Source organism: Grus americana, chromosome 7, assembly GCF_028858705.1.
Source record: "Grus americana isolate bGruAme1 chromosome 7, bGruAme1.mat, whole genome shotgun sequence".
NCBI lineage: Eukaryota > Metazoa > Chordata > Aves > Gruiformes > Gruidae > Grus > Grus americana.
Window position 1 is genome coordinate 38237686 of NC_072858.1, and position 14897 is coordinate 38252582.

Here is a 14897-nt window from a genome sequence, read left to right on the forward strand (position 1 = left end):
CTCTAAGCCTAAAACTCACAAACTAGCAAAATTCCTGCTAAACAAGCTCCTATGAGCAGAATTTCATCCTTGGCCTATGAAGGGGATGCAGGAACCTGGTATGCCCACCGCTATCACAGCTGGGAAACCCACAGGCAGAGTGCTACCTGCAAGTCTGTCCTCCCCAAAACAGCTCCCCTGCAAATCTCAGGGCTTTAATTCCAGTGATGACAAAGGGAGGGAGTATGGCTCCACATGGTAGGAGTTTTAAGAGGATTTTCCATTTTCCCAACCTTTTTGAAGTAAGAAACAACATGAAAATATATTTTAAGAGGACGTCTCAGAAGTTAGAAAGGGCCAAGGTTGAAGATTGGCTGTTCAGCCTCCTTACATGTGTCAGTTATAGTGTGCGATTTAATTAGGTAAGCTTTTTTACGGAATTCCTTGTTGACTTTGTGGTGATACGACACACAGGAATATGTACAATTAAAAATAGGTGTCTACTGCATTTTCTTGGAAGCAAGCTGTCACTGTGCTGTTGCCTTCGAGCTCTGTGTTGATCATACTGTTAGTCAGCCAGGAGTACATGTTGGGGCCTGCGTAGCTGCCACACAGCTGCCTGAGGAGCAGGGTGTGCTAATTTTCCTTTCTTTGCAGAAATTGAAGGCTGTCACAATAACAATGGAGGCTGCAGCCATACCTGTATTGAAGTGGAAGACACATATCAATGTGAATGTCCGAGAGGACTTGTTCTCTCAGAAGACAACCACACGTGCCAAGGTAGGTCAAAAAAATCTCCCTGACAGCCTCCATCCCCTGGAAGTCAAAAGTACATCTGAAGGAACTTTTCTTCTTGTTCTTGTTGCATTCTCTTAGTCTGTCCTTTCCAGTTTGGATAATGGAGCTTTGTCATTAATGACAGCCAAAACTGAGAGCCTGGAGACATTGCTTCTTTTTACCAGGCAGGAGAAGAGACACAGGACCCAGCCGGGTGCATCTTGCATCACAGGCGGTTTTGGCAGCATTCACTTACAATTAAGATTGCTTAACATTTCCCATTATATTGCTCTGCTTCAGCTGTGTATGCCTTTGATAAATTTATTCTATTAGAACTGAAATTTTCCGTGCTTCAAACTGGGCTTTTTAAAATTCCAGCTAAAGTGGTTCAGTCCCTTCCAAGAATGGGGTTAAAGAGAGAGGCCCTTTTTTGCCCAAGAATCTCAGTAGCCATTCCAGTAAGCATTCCCATGTCTTGAAGCAGGGTGCTAGTTCTGATCCTAGGTGTTTCTGCTGTCCCTTGGAAAAGTGCCCAAGATAGCATCTGAAAATTGACTGTTGCTTCTGCTGCATAGAAGCAAGGGCAAGGAAGACCTTCACTCCATTCCTGTATGCAGGGAGTCCTTCTGGCCGACTCGCACCTATAGCGTTCACAGGGAAAAAACATGTTCCCTGGTTTGGGTTGCAAGAACTGAACGAGATTTCCTTTGCAAATACATCCAGGCTCCCAGAGGCCAATTTAGCTCCATAGCCCTGAGTGCAGGGAGCAGAGGACCGGGGAGAAGTTCCTATTAGATAATACCAATGAGCTGGTGTTACCTGGTCTGCTCAGAACCTCCTGGAGGCTGATGTGTTACGAAGTGCCCAGACATCAGTTAGAGGAACAGATCCAGACTGCATGGTGGCCAACAGGGCAGGTATGCCTCAGAGAGGAAGTTGGAATGGTTCTAGTTGATGAAATTTCTGCTTTTTAAGCTTTTTAGAAATGCAGGGCACTGTTTTTAGGGGTGAGCACTGCACACTTGGGATTCAGTAGTGCTTATTTCTCCAGCAGAGCCAGGTGGGGAGGAGGAGATGGGGATTTCCAAGAACCATGATTATCCTTACTGATTGAAGGTCTGATTGATGGATACAGGCCACAAAAGAGCAATGTTCTTCAATCCTGGCTCCCTGAGGCAACCCCAGCAGGGTTAGAAGCCCATGCATTTCCCAGCCAGTGTTTCTCCTTCTTCTGAGGCTGTTAATGAGAGCAGCAGCACTGCTGGGTGCCAAGCTGGGGCTCAGGATACAGCATCTCATAAAGCGAGATTACTTGTTCTTTTGCATTTCATGAATTTATGTACCCACGCAGTGGTCTGCAATTTTGAGCAGATATGACAGAATATATCTAGAACTGTACCACACAATTTTTGATGGCGTCTAATCAGGTTTATAGTGGTACAATTAACAGTGCAGGGCAGGCACAGTTGCCTGAAGCAATTGGATCTGCAGCCTATCAACCCTCCCCTGCGCTGTCTCTACATTCAGAACAAACATTAATAATCTTCCCCAGAAATCACAGCCTTGGCTACAATTTTCCCACAAAGATACCAGCCAACAAAATACTTGGAATTTTACTGACCATCCTAGTACCACACCTCTTTCTGAAGTGCGATGGTGAAATGCTTTTCTCCCCTCTCCCGTGCCCAAGCGTTGTGTGCAGCTAAGCAGGGTACGATGGTGTAGTTTATTTTTGTTTGTAGCAACGGTTCAGGGCAGCCCAGCACCAGAGAGCCTGTTCTTTTGAGCAGTCTGTGCAAAATGATAACCCCTGCTCCAAGCAGCTGTACTTCGAAAGGCCAAGGGAGGAGACACAGGCTGGATGAGGGACGTGGTGCCAACAATAGCAGACAGCAAAATGAGTGTTGGACTTGCCACAGAAGCTTCCTGCCAGGGCCAGGGCACTTGCAGACATTGGTGCAAAGCAGAGTTTAAAGCGGTAATGAGGACGCTTCCCCAGCACTTACAGATGCTCTGCAGTGTATGAAGGTGAAAAACTGAAATGTTTGAGTGACAAAGACTGGGTGAGGCTCTTGGGAGCCTCACAGGCTGGGGTGAGCCCGTGGCAAGGGTGCCAACAGCAAGTCAGGAGAGTGCAACTCTCTGAACAGATGCAAGAAATTGTGAATAAAAGAGGATCCTTGGCACCCAGGATAACTCATTTCTGCTGGGCATCTCAGTCCTGGCAGCTGGGACCTCATCACTTGCCCTGGAATAACACATCTGCATATAGTCACGGCTACCTTGCCAGCTCCTTTTCAGCTCCCCCGACAATGCTGTTGCTGGCAGTCTGTCTTGAGGGAATCAGGCCTGCTCAGAGCTGAATGCCACTGATGCATGCAGTCTCTCTGCTTGCAGCACCACTGTGAAATTGGGAGAACTGCAACACTGTTCTCAGTATTGATTACTCTTCTGTGTACAAATGTCTAGGGTGGTTTGAATTACATTACCAGTTACTCTGAGATGGTTAGAGTAAGGAGTTTCCCAGAGTGTTTTCCCAACACTTGACTTGAATCAAAAGTGGATCTGCTCGCAGGTTTCGTTCACTCGTTTCTATGCCCAGGTGGTGGAGTGCACACAGACAATGCAATGCCAGAGCAGAGGTTAAATACCTGTCTCCTCTCCTCCCCTTTGTGCCAGTCAAAGACATTTAGAAACAGAGATGGCCAGAACCAAACTGGCCCTGAGCTTTGGAGAATTGCACTTGGGATCCAAACTCTCTTGCCCTGAATTACACCTTTATAAAAGCATTACGTTTTCTTATGCATCAAGGAGTCACTAGAACAGTGACGCTTTAAATCCAAATTGAACCAATCAGTTCTCCAAAAGATATTCATCTCTGCATTGCACTGTGTTCTCAAAGTCCCTTCGTCTCCTCACGAGCTCTGCCATTTGACATGCTCGGTTATTCCCGCTTGCCTTCTACTGCCGACGGAGGAAAAGTTAAGGTAATTCTTATTTCTCTAATTTTCTGTTCTAACCCAGCAATGTCAGTATGAGAGCGCATTGCTTCGGGCACACTGCATATATTTTAGCATATCACCTTGAAAAGATCAACGTTTAATAAAAAATACTCCCTGCAGGTACACAGTAGCTGTTACAAATACCTTAGCTGGGACATGAGAATTTTTTTAAGGGGGGGGGTAAAAGGCATGCTTTAGCAGTGTGCCTCCTATCCAAGATCCAGAATCCTGGATTATATAATTAACTTGATTGAAATTAAGGGAAGGCAGATCATATGAATGTCAAGAACTGGGACTGTAATTAATTTGGGGAAAAAGCTTGGCGATCTGTTATATTTGCAAAAAGTTGTGTCATGTGATTTTAAAATATGATAAATGGAAATTCTGGAGGAGGTTTGTTTTTCTGGCTGAGAAGCGACCAGAATATATGCACCAGTATGCTTGTCCTGTATCTAACTGAATAGATATGCATACACCCAAGGAATATACATAGCAATTACTTTTTTATTGAAGATTATTCCCTCTTGTTTCCTTTTTTGTTTTGTCCAATCTCTAGATTTTCTCCCTCTTCTTATGCAATGGAATTTTAATTAAAAAAAAGTTCACATGGAGATCTGTGTTAAAATTCAAAGGTTGGAGAGAGGTGGGATGAGTGAGCTAATTGGGTTTGTTTGTCAGAGCTGGGTTTATTGCTTATAAAAATATTATTATGGCATTTTGAGGTGCTTTCATTTTAGCTCAGCATCTATACGGAATTACTCTGCTTTGTTTTGACATGTTCTGGGTTTGATGTAAAACCTGATAAAGGGTCTTAAAAAATGGCTTTGCCTGGGGTGTTGTGAATTTGATATCCATATCTGGGAAAGGCTCTTCCCAGGATATAGCAGTGCAAGAGATATCAGTCGAACCTGTGCTGAGTGTTAAGTATAGCTGGAAATACTGCATAGCTAAGTTTCTGCTGCAAGGATAGCAGTCATTGTCGTCTTTTGTGATGTCGCTGTGCCAGGAGAATTTGGGGCAGTTTTGTGTTGTGTAGATGGGAATGTAAAATAGGTAGGTAGATTACTGTGGTTCAATAGTATCTCAAATGTAGCATATGACTGCCCTTTCTTTCTCCTAGTAGTAATTAGTATAGTCCTTCCCCAGCTCCCTGATATTGATACTCCCTGATAGTTTTGTAGGGCAGACTGTTATTCTGGGGACTTTTCTTGTAGTTCCAGTGCTGTGCAAGTCCAGCTCTATTGAGGTGAGCATCCCAAAGGACCTGGTTGGAGGCTTGGACCTTTCCCTCATCAACACTTCCTGCAAAGGAGTATCCAATGGCACTCACGTCAACATCCATTTCTCCTTGAAGTCCTGCGGCACTGTTGTAGACGTATGTATACCTGTTCCTGTCCTGTCTCTTGGGATCTCTCAGATTTGGGGCCTTGGCTACGGCTTACTTGGGGAATAAAGTTGATTTAGCTGTACCATCAGAGCAGTTGCCTGTGTTGCTGTGCAACTGGCCTCATACTAGACCTGAGGCGGTAGGAGAGCTTGTTCTATCTCCGCTCCAGTGGCGTGCGCCTGTCAGCAAGGGTACTGCTTTCTGCTCACCCAGCAGCAGCTTCACCATCGTTCCAGTGCAGGAAGCGCAAGTGGTGTCACTCTGCACCCTCCTGTTAAGACAGAATCTGGTCCCCTGACAATGTTTCAAAGGTTATACTGGAAACTGGCCAGGTACTAGAGAGCTCATCTTAGCAGATGGGTAGCAATTGGAAGCAAATTCCTCTGCTTCACGCAGGCGTACAGTGCATCGAAGCTGACAGCAAACTGATAGAGGCCCTTAGGTCGTTGGTAAGGATGAACGTCGTTCCCATTGCGGCACATAAATTCACAAGCTGTGCTTTCAGTGGCTAGTTTACGTCTGAGTTTCCTGAACAAGGTTAACTCAGCTGCTAGTCTGGACTCAAAGAGGTCTTTCTCAATGATCTCCCCTTTGCCTTAAACCCCTTTCTTTGCTGCAGGTAATAAATGATAAAATCATTGCCACCAATCTGGTGACCGGCTTGCCAAAACAGACTCCAGGAAGCAATGGGGACATCATTGTCCGCACCAGCAAGCTGCTGATCCCGGTGACCTGTGAGTTCCCACGCCGGTACACCATCTCCGAAGGTTATGTGCCCAACCTCAAGAACTCTCCCTTGGAAATCATGAGCCGCAACCAGGGCATCTTTCCCTTCACTCTTGAGATCTTCAAAGACAAAGACTTTGATGAACCCTACAGGGGTGCTCTTCCCACCCTCAAGCTTCGGGACTCTCTGTACTTTGGGATTGAACCCTTGGTACATGTCAATGGACTGGAGACACTGGTAGAGAGCTGTTTTGCCACTCCCACCTCAAAAATCGATGAGATCCTGAAGTACTACTTGATTCAAGATGGGTGAGTTCACTGTTCACTCTCTTGCTGGCTATTAGACAGGAATTGGCAGTGGGGCTAAGTTGCATTCTCTGTGTGACGCAGGGAACGCTATCGCTTCTCCACAGCAGCCTGTCTGCTGTGTTCCTAGCAATCACCAGCAACCAGGCTTTTCAGCCACCGAGCCAAAACCACCTGTCCCATCAAAAGTGATTGAGAGAAACAGTGGGAGGCAGTGCAAGAGGTTACTCCAAGTGCAGCCTTTACAGGACATATTTCCCTGTAACTAGCCTTGTGGATAATTGAGTTGGCTCCTGTAGAAAAGATATCTTTCCTGCTGTCCTCTCTCTGCCAACCTGCAGAGTGCCAAACCAATCAGCAGAACCCCATGTTGGCTGTGTGCCACTGCCGCGCAGCCACCACAGCAACTGGAGCAAGTTTCTTCATTTTCCCGTAATGGCCTTATTATAGCATGAGCCAGACTCCATGGCTGGTCCTGGTTGGAGCTCCAGGAGCTCCCCCTGCTTTGCTCCCTCTCCGATGCCTGTCAGTGCAGTAAGCTTAGGGTCCCTCAATCTGGCTGTAATTTTCTGAGGTGTTTGAGGTTAGTGATCTTTCCAGGATATGCTAGTTAAAAAACTCACGGTGGATCTGCGGGTTCACTGTAATGGGTTTTGCGTCAGAGGCTTGGGGAGCATTGGTGTTGGCTCTGCTGTGGCTCCTAAGGTGACCCCTGTTTTCAGACAGTTGTTTGGGTGCTAACGTGCCAGTGTGGGGGTACAACGTTGCTGTGGAGTGTTTGCATCCAGCAGTGCCTGGCAGCTTAACCAGACAATGCTGTGGAAATGTTGCAGTTGGGAATCAGTCTGCTGTTCTCTAGGGAGGAGCATCCAGCCAAAGTAATATCTAAGACATACCCAAGTGTCATAGCCCGACAGTCAAGGGACTGTGCTCATATAAGTCCTGTCTTCTGTCTGCCAAACCATCTAATGAGGACAACAATTATTTCCTCAGCTGCCAGGCTAAATCATCCACCGTTACAGCTGGTGATGACAAGTCCTGTGTGATTGTCTTAGAGCAAAAGGGTCCTGCAGAGTACAGTACACAAAAATACTGTTTTCATTTCCTTCTGACAAAGGTTTCAACATTGGCTTGCTCTCCTTCCATCCTAGGCTGCAGGCATCCTTCTGTGCCTGACATTTCTGGGGTTTATGAGTGGATTTGTAATGGAAGGATTGATTTATTGACTCCCTGGCTTGGCTGTTCCTGTGGACCCTTCACAGAGTCAAGGCTCCAAACTTTCATTCATTTCTCACCATGAGTGAAAATGATGGAATTCAAAACGGTGGCCAAAACCTGAGCAGAATAGAGAAGAGAGAAGGCAGAAAATGTCATCTCTTGAATTCACCACAGCACTAGTTGGAGGATTTATGGCACCAGCAGCCCCTTTGGTACCGTTATCCTGCAGAGGGCATTAAAACTTCACCGAAGGGAAAAGTGGGCTGGAGCTGGCTGGTCAGAGCCTCATCCAGCCTGCTCCGCTCTCCAGCTGTCACTGCAGGCCCCAGTGTCCCTAGACATGCCAGCCCCCGTGCGCTGTGCTCTCTTGAAATCGAACCGCTCGGACCAAAGGCTAATGATGTGCTATTGAGCTAACTGGAGTTCTTTGTCTCTCTGTGCGCTCACAGCAATTAAAAAGTAAAATTAGCTGAATACACTGCTGATTTGTCCCTGCTCCAAACAGTTCTGTAATAACCCGCTTTCCTTCCATCAACCCAAAAGCGCAAGGCAATAAAGATGGGATTTTTAAATCAGTTTGATTATGCAGCATCAGACCTGCAGGAGTTAACTCCAACTTCCAGAGGGAAACACTGTTTAAATTTGAGGGGATATACCTTAGACTGAGGGATGGGAAAATTCCCTCTCCTGCTTTCTTCCCTGTTAATTCCCTGCCATCTCCAGTTGGCAAGAGGTGGGAGCCACCTTCTGTGGGACTCCTCAACCGTCTCCCTATGCTGATGGGAAATCAGGATTTTCCCAGATCCCTCCCCTCTGTCTCTGTAATACCCTGTACTGCTGCTAGCCTAGCCAGCCCCAAAGCAACTCTCCCGCTTCTGATCTTGTTCTTCCTCTTTCTCAAAAGAAAAATAAATAAAAGGCATTGACCGATTGCACAGGTGATAAACATTGCAGCTCTCTGGGGCATTCGGAGCAAGGTCGTGTCTCTGAGGGCAATCCCTTGTAATCCGATGTGGTCAGGAGCTGTGATTTATCTGAGCATGACGTGGTTAAGGTAGTTCCAATGCAAGGCTCATCTTGTTACACCTCGGGCTGCCCCTTGTTCGTAGGCTGAGGTGGTTACTTTATTGTCCAAGCCTTCCTTTCTACCTTGCAAGCCCCAATTGAGAGGGTCAGAGCACAGCTCCCACAGCATAGCTGCTCTCTGCTCCCCTAACCTAAGCACATTATGCACAGGAAAGGGTCTATTTTCCCCATATCCTGACCAGGGTCACCCATTTTCCTTCCATACCTGTGCTTCCTGCCCCTCCTAACCTCTCCGAGGTGGGAAGCAGGGTCTGGGGGTTTCCTAGGAGGGTGGGACATGGTATGGCCCCATGCACAATGCAGAAGGGCTTGACACTGACTCAGGAGATTTCTGAGCTCTTTTTGTCATGCTGCAATGTGTTTGTCAGAACCCTCTATAAGACATATTTAGGGGAATGGTAGGGACTCCATGTATCCCTGGTTCTTCCTTGTTATTCCATTTTCCTTCTCCCTAGCCCCAAACCAGTAGGTTTCCTACTGGATGCCTACTTTTAAAAGCAATTTCATCCTAAACAACTTAGTAACATCTAGTGTTTGGCCTCAAGGGGGAGGAATCTATGTCAATTTTTCTAGATGCACAATGTTAATTTATTAGCTCCCCTTGGATGGCTTTTTATGTTTGCCTCCCAGGCAAGTTAACTAGACAAATGCTGCAGACAGGGATATCCCTTCAGACCGTGACCTCCACTGGTTCAGAAAAGCTACAGAAAAATACATGGTGGTGAAAATAATGCTAGGATCAGACCAACGCTTAGCGCTCCCATGAACATAGACTGCTCTGCTGTATGTAGTGATTTTGGGAGGGATTGCAGTAGGCTGCCGCCCACAGAGCCAAGTCAGCCGAACAACGTAGAGATTTCCAAACACACATTCTAGTGAAAGCAGAGCCACATATAGATGTGGGGTTTGCTGCTGTTTGATAATTGAACATGTCAAACGTCAGCATTTCTGACAATGCCTTACATATTTCTGGGATAAAGACGGAAGCTCAAGGTTGCTGTGCAAGAGCAGGGCTTTCAGCTGTCACACCGTTACTTCTTGTCTCTTCCACCACTATTTTTTTTTTTAATATCTTGCAAAGTCCATGTTTGTGGAATTAACTTGCTGGAAAGGACAAAGCTGCATTGTAATGCAATATAACAGCAGCATCTGGGCCTCTCAAAATGCCTACGGCTTTGCAATAGGCAGCAGTAATTATCAAGTCACCGTAACTTTTTGTCTTGCTGTTTCTCTGTCAAACTCTAAATTGGCTGTAATAGTTTATAAATAGACTGCACCTGCAATGTAACTTTTTATAAAAGTAGTTTATTCTCTTGCAGTTCTGTGACCTCTTGCATGACTGTATAGTGCTAGTGATGGAGAAATAGAAATTACGAATTTTAGCTGTAGTGAATTTGAGTTGTCCGATCAAGTCCATCAGGAAGAAAAATGTAAATGTAAATGATGTAAAGCAAAGTAGATCTTGATTTAAAAAAAAAAAAACTGTGATATTTTAGTAACGTGGGTAACAGCTTATTCATTTTAAGTGTAATTTATGTGCATATATATGTGTATACAGAAAGTACATAACACATTATATACTGTATAACAGTTCTGTTGCTCACTACCGACTGTTGCACAGGGAGGTGAAATGAGGACAAATTTGCCTGCAGCACTCTGGCAGTCCCTCCGCCGAGGGGACTGGACCATGTCCTGCCAGCTCTCTGCTGCTGAGCTGTTCGTTGTCTGGAGATGCTATTATCATCGCTGATGTTTTTCCCCATCATTCTCGAATTTTCTCCTCTGGCCAAAGAGGAAGTAACATGGATGGTAGCTTAGCTTGAGGCAGCCAAGCCCTCCTTTTCTTTCTCTGGTTAAATAGGCTGGGATGTTTTTTCTCTTTCTTTTTCCATTTCTGAGAAACTCATTAAAGCCTATCCCTCTGCTTTCCTCAGCTGCGTTTCTGATGATTCAGTGAAACAGTACACGTCAAAGGACCACCTTGCCAAGCATTTCCAGGTTCCCGTCTTCAAGTTTGTGGGCAAAGACAACAAGGTAAGCTCAAAACCCTCCTCTTAGATATTGCATCAGCCCTGATCTGACTGAAGAATCTCAGCACGGAGTTGGCTGTATTAGAGCGCAAAGGGGAGGAATGGCTGGCCCAAGGCAGATGCTGCCGTGCCTGTTCCAGCAGCTGTGCCTTTCAGGAGCCTGACACAGGTACTTTAGGAGAGAGTGATGAAAACAACTAAAATTAAATAAAATACAAAGGACAGTTGTGGAATATCAATGCCATAGCAGGTTAAAATCACTGTTGCTTCCAGGGTAGTCTTGGTGGACCCTTGTATGCTGGGTGAGAAAAGTGTTCCCAGTCATCAAACAAACCTGGGGAGTTAGGCACGTTACACAGTGTCCGATCTTTAAAACAAGGCAGTCTGTAGTTTTGAATCTCTTCAACCTTATATCTTCTGTAGCTCTTGTGAGTACAGATGCCAGGTTTCCAGATACAAGGCCACCATACTGTTTAATTCAATGTGAAACCAGGCCGTCCAGGCTGGTGGCACTCTGGGGCAGAAGCTTTCTAGTGGGAGGACTGTTGAAGGATAATGCCATTTTCCTCATGCAAATAGCTTTCCTTTTCTGTGCTAGAAGAAATCAGACCTTTCAGTCACAGTTGTTATGCTCAGCCAATGCTGCTTGCTCCAAAAGGCATAAAGCTCCCTCTCCAGCTCCTGGAGAGCCTCACTAGGGTTAAAACAGATGAGATCTTTCAAAATTCAGAAATTTTGCTTGGCCATCTGATTGCCACTGCTGCCTCCAACCTGCATCCTCCTGGCCTGTGCAATGGATTTTGCTTCAAACCTCACCATTGACCAAACATTCACAAATATTTGCTTCCCTAATTGCTGCTTTCAGGGATCTTGCTTACTCTCCTTGTCATTTAGAGGGCAGGGAGCAGCAACCCTGTCACTGCCTGCCTTTACTGAACAGAAAGAAAAGGCAACTGTCTCCCTGCCCTTTGTGTTCTCCTCCTCCCAACTAGCAGTCTTATCAACCCCTCATCAGCCTGCATTTTCCTCCTTTGCCCCTCAGTCTCCTAGCTTTATATTTTCTCAGCTCACGTCAACTTCTCTTGCACATTTCTACCAGTCCATCTCCTTGTGAGGCTTCACGTGTTCTTGGCCTGCTTCCTACCAGCCCATGCGAGCTCTTCCAAGCTTATTCCTGGCATTTTCATCCCTTCCTCTGGAAGATCATTTGTATTCCCTGTCTCTAGCCCTTGGCTAACAGACAGACACCATGCTCTGAGATGTCAGCCGGGCACTCTGGAAATCGTGCCCTTTCCTAGGCACCTAAGAAAACAGGTGGAGCAGCCAATTTGGCTGTGGATGGCAATGGTGGATAAGGACCTTGTTGATGTGGGGCCAGAAACGGCTGTGCCGTTGGAATTGTGTTGCTCGTGCTCTCGGAGAGCCGGCAGCGCTGCCAGTCTGATTCCCAGAGCTGCTCATTGACTTGGCCTGCTGTCTCGCCACCCTCCAGGAGGTGTTCTTGCATTGCCGCATCCTTGTGTGCGGGGCGCTGGATGAGAGCTCTCGCTGCGCCCAGGGCTGCCGGAGACGGGTGCGTAGGTCAGCTGCGACGGAGGAGGAGGAATCTGGGCATGTGGCAAACCACATCCTGACAGGTGGCCCCATCAGAATCGACTTTGATGACTAACACCCACGCACTGGAACAGCCTCTCTGCCTGAGACCAACCTTCCTTATCAACGTCTTCTTCCATGATTGTTTGAGAAACAAGAGGTATTTGGTAAAGCCCCACTTGAACCTCAGGACTCATTTCCCTAACCGCGTGATGATTATTTGTGAAGTATGCTGGGCATGTGAGGCAGCCCCCTGGACTGCAGAACAGTTTGGTTTTTACCTGTGTTTCTTCCCAACAGCCCTTCGGTTGAAGGGACCCTAATGCTTTGCGGGACTGAAGCGTTATTCAACTTTGTCTTTCCCTACATCCGCCTGCAGGCTCCACAGGACTGTTTGTCCTTGACTAAACAAATGTTACTCAAGCCCTTCTTTCATCAGACAATACAAATAGTATCGTAGCTGAATGTGTTTGCTGTGCAGTTCTGTGAATGATGCTGAAGCTTTCGGGTGTGCTGAGATTATGTATGACCATTAATAAAACCACGTATAAATATATATATCTCTCTCATAATGTTTAAGTTCCTTGGAGCTATAAAACAGTTGTCATTACAGGCAGCTAAAGCTCAGATCTATCACAGGCACATTTAGATGTTAATTTTAAATAGTAAAATATTTAATAAAACTTGATTTTTTAGTGTCTTTTGATAATTGCATGCAGTTTAACAGTGTTTCCTCTTATATTTAGTGTATCATTAACTTTCTCCCTCTTCTCCCCCCATCAAAAATGTGGAGCCTTTCCTAAGTGCTATAGCACCTTGACTGTAAGAAAACCGCCATTAAACATCTATAAACATCCCCCCCAAAGCGTGCCGCTACCAAGTCTTTGTTTGAAAGTTGGAATGCATTACCCTGGAGGTAGGCTGTGGCTCTGACAAAGGGATTAGAGGAACGCACAGTAAGTATTTATAGCGATGATTTGTAATGTGGGTGGTTCTCGGGGACGGGGTTGCTGTCCCCAGTGAGCCTGGTGACAGGAGGCATGGCAGCGTTGTTTGAGTGTGCGTTCGCAGTCTCCTGGTGGGTGAGAGCAGGCGAGGGACACGATTACTGGTGGCTGCGGTTTAACCTGGCGGGCAGCTCAACCACCCACACAGCCGTTCGCTCGCTCCCCCTGCAGCGGGATTGGGGAGAGAATTGGAAAAAAGTAAAACTTGTGGGTTGAGATAAACATAGTTTAAGAGGACAGAAAAGGAAGATAATAATAATAATAATGACAAAACAATATACAAAACAAGTGATGCACAGCACAGTTGCTCACCACCCGGAACCAATGCTTAGCCAGTTCCTGAGCTGCAGTGTTTCTCAGCCAAATCCCCAGTTATATACAGAGCATGATGTCATGTGGTATGGAATATCCCTTTGGACAGTTTGGGTCAGCTGTCCTGGCTGTGTCCCCTCCCCGCTTATGGGGCACTCCTCGCCTTCTTGTTGGCAGGGCAGTACGAGAAGCTGAGAAGTCCTTGACTGCTTGGCAATAACTAAAAACATCAGTGTGTTGTCAACATTATTCTCATCCTAATCCAAAACACAGCGCTATACCAGCTGCTAGGAAGAAAATTAACTCTATCCCAGCCAAAACCAGGACAGTGGTGATGGTAGCAGCATCATGCTTGTCCGGAATCCCTTTGGGCCGTTAAGCTCCTTCCAAAGAAAAATAACAGATGATCAGCTTGGGCTCCTCTGGGCTTCATTCAGGAGCAGGAGTGCTGTGTGGTGAAAGATTAGAAATGTGGGGTGAAAGGAAGGAGGCACAGTGAGCAGTGTAGGACAAAGTAGGCGACACGGGGCTGGAGGGTGAGAGAGGAAGGATCTGTCTCCACTGTTGGCTGTGGCACCCCAGTGTGTTCATGAGGTTTTCTGCAAGAAGCTTCAGAGTGTGCAGCTCTGTCCTGCGTGTTTGGAGGTGCACTCGAAGTCCCCCTACCCTGCTTTACCCATTTTCTACTTCAGGTAGAAGCAGCCAAATTGCTGCCAAGGCCAAAATTTGTTGCTGCTCTCAAATGCATGGAGAGTCCATTTGAAGGGACCATTTAGAAGGGAGTCACAAATCATTTCAGAAATATTCCATTTCACGGATTTATTTTTCCTGGTGAGTGAGATTCCAGTGAAGAATGGGCATTTGATGAGCTGGGAGTTTCATGATTTTTCTAAATGGCTTCATGGCTGCTTTTCCAATTTGGGAACGTGTGTGTGTGTGTGTGTTAGAAGAAATGGAAATGTTTCTATAACAATAAGAAGGTATAAGCAGAAAGACACATTTCGTGTGTTATCTAACCAGAAAGAAAAAGAAACGAAAAAGCCTCCTTGTTGCATTGCTGTGCATCTCCTGGTTCTGCTGATTCACATCTGCATTAGGACCACATGGGCAATTTCTTGATGTCACTTCTTTGTTCAGGCAGCCCCTGCTAAATGTACTTGTTTTGATAAAACAAGAGCTGGGAAATGAAATTAATTATCTGGTGCCTTCTGGAGAGGCAACTGGTGTTTTTTGTTCATGTGAAAGGGATGCGGGGGAGTGGTGGTGGGAGAGGTTCACTTCCTGGCTTATTTTAGTTATTGTGCACATTATTTGGTTCTTCCTGACAAATTCCTACGAAGCAACCTTTCTGCTCTGCAGCTTTTAGTTAACTAATCTTTAAGAGTAATGGGGAGGAAACACCAGTCTGTGCGGCCATGCGAATGGAGCAGTCTGGGAAGGTGCTTGGTTTGCCCTGCAAGCAGGATAGTAGGTC

At 46.1% G+C, this 14897-nt stretch overlaps 1 protein-coding gene across 2 annotated transcripts in view; it reads left to right on the top strand.

Moving 5' to 3' along the window:
* The window catches only part of OIT3 (oncoprotein induced transcript 3), a 32025-nt gene extending 19058 nt beyond the window's left edge, over nucleotides 1-12967 (top strand). For both annotated transcript variants that reach the window (XM_054831619.1, XM_054831618.1), the window contains 5 exons: nucleotides 637-759; nucleotides 4973-5133; nucleotides 5765-6180; nucleotides 10416-10515; nucleotides 12004-12967. In XM_054831619.1, coding sequence (XP_054687594.1) covers nucleotides 637-759; nucleotides 4973-5133; nucleotides 5765-6180; nucleotides 10416-10515; nucleotides 12004-12180 — 977 coding nt within the window. In that variant the 3' untranslated portion in view covers nucleotides 12181-12967. The remainder of the gene's footprint in view (nucleotides 1-636; nucleotides 760-4972; nucleotides 5134-5764; nucleotides 6181-10415; nucleotides 10516-12003) is intronic.
* Nucleotides 12968-14897: the final 1930 nt, after the last annotated feature.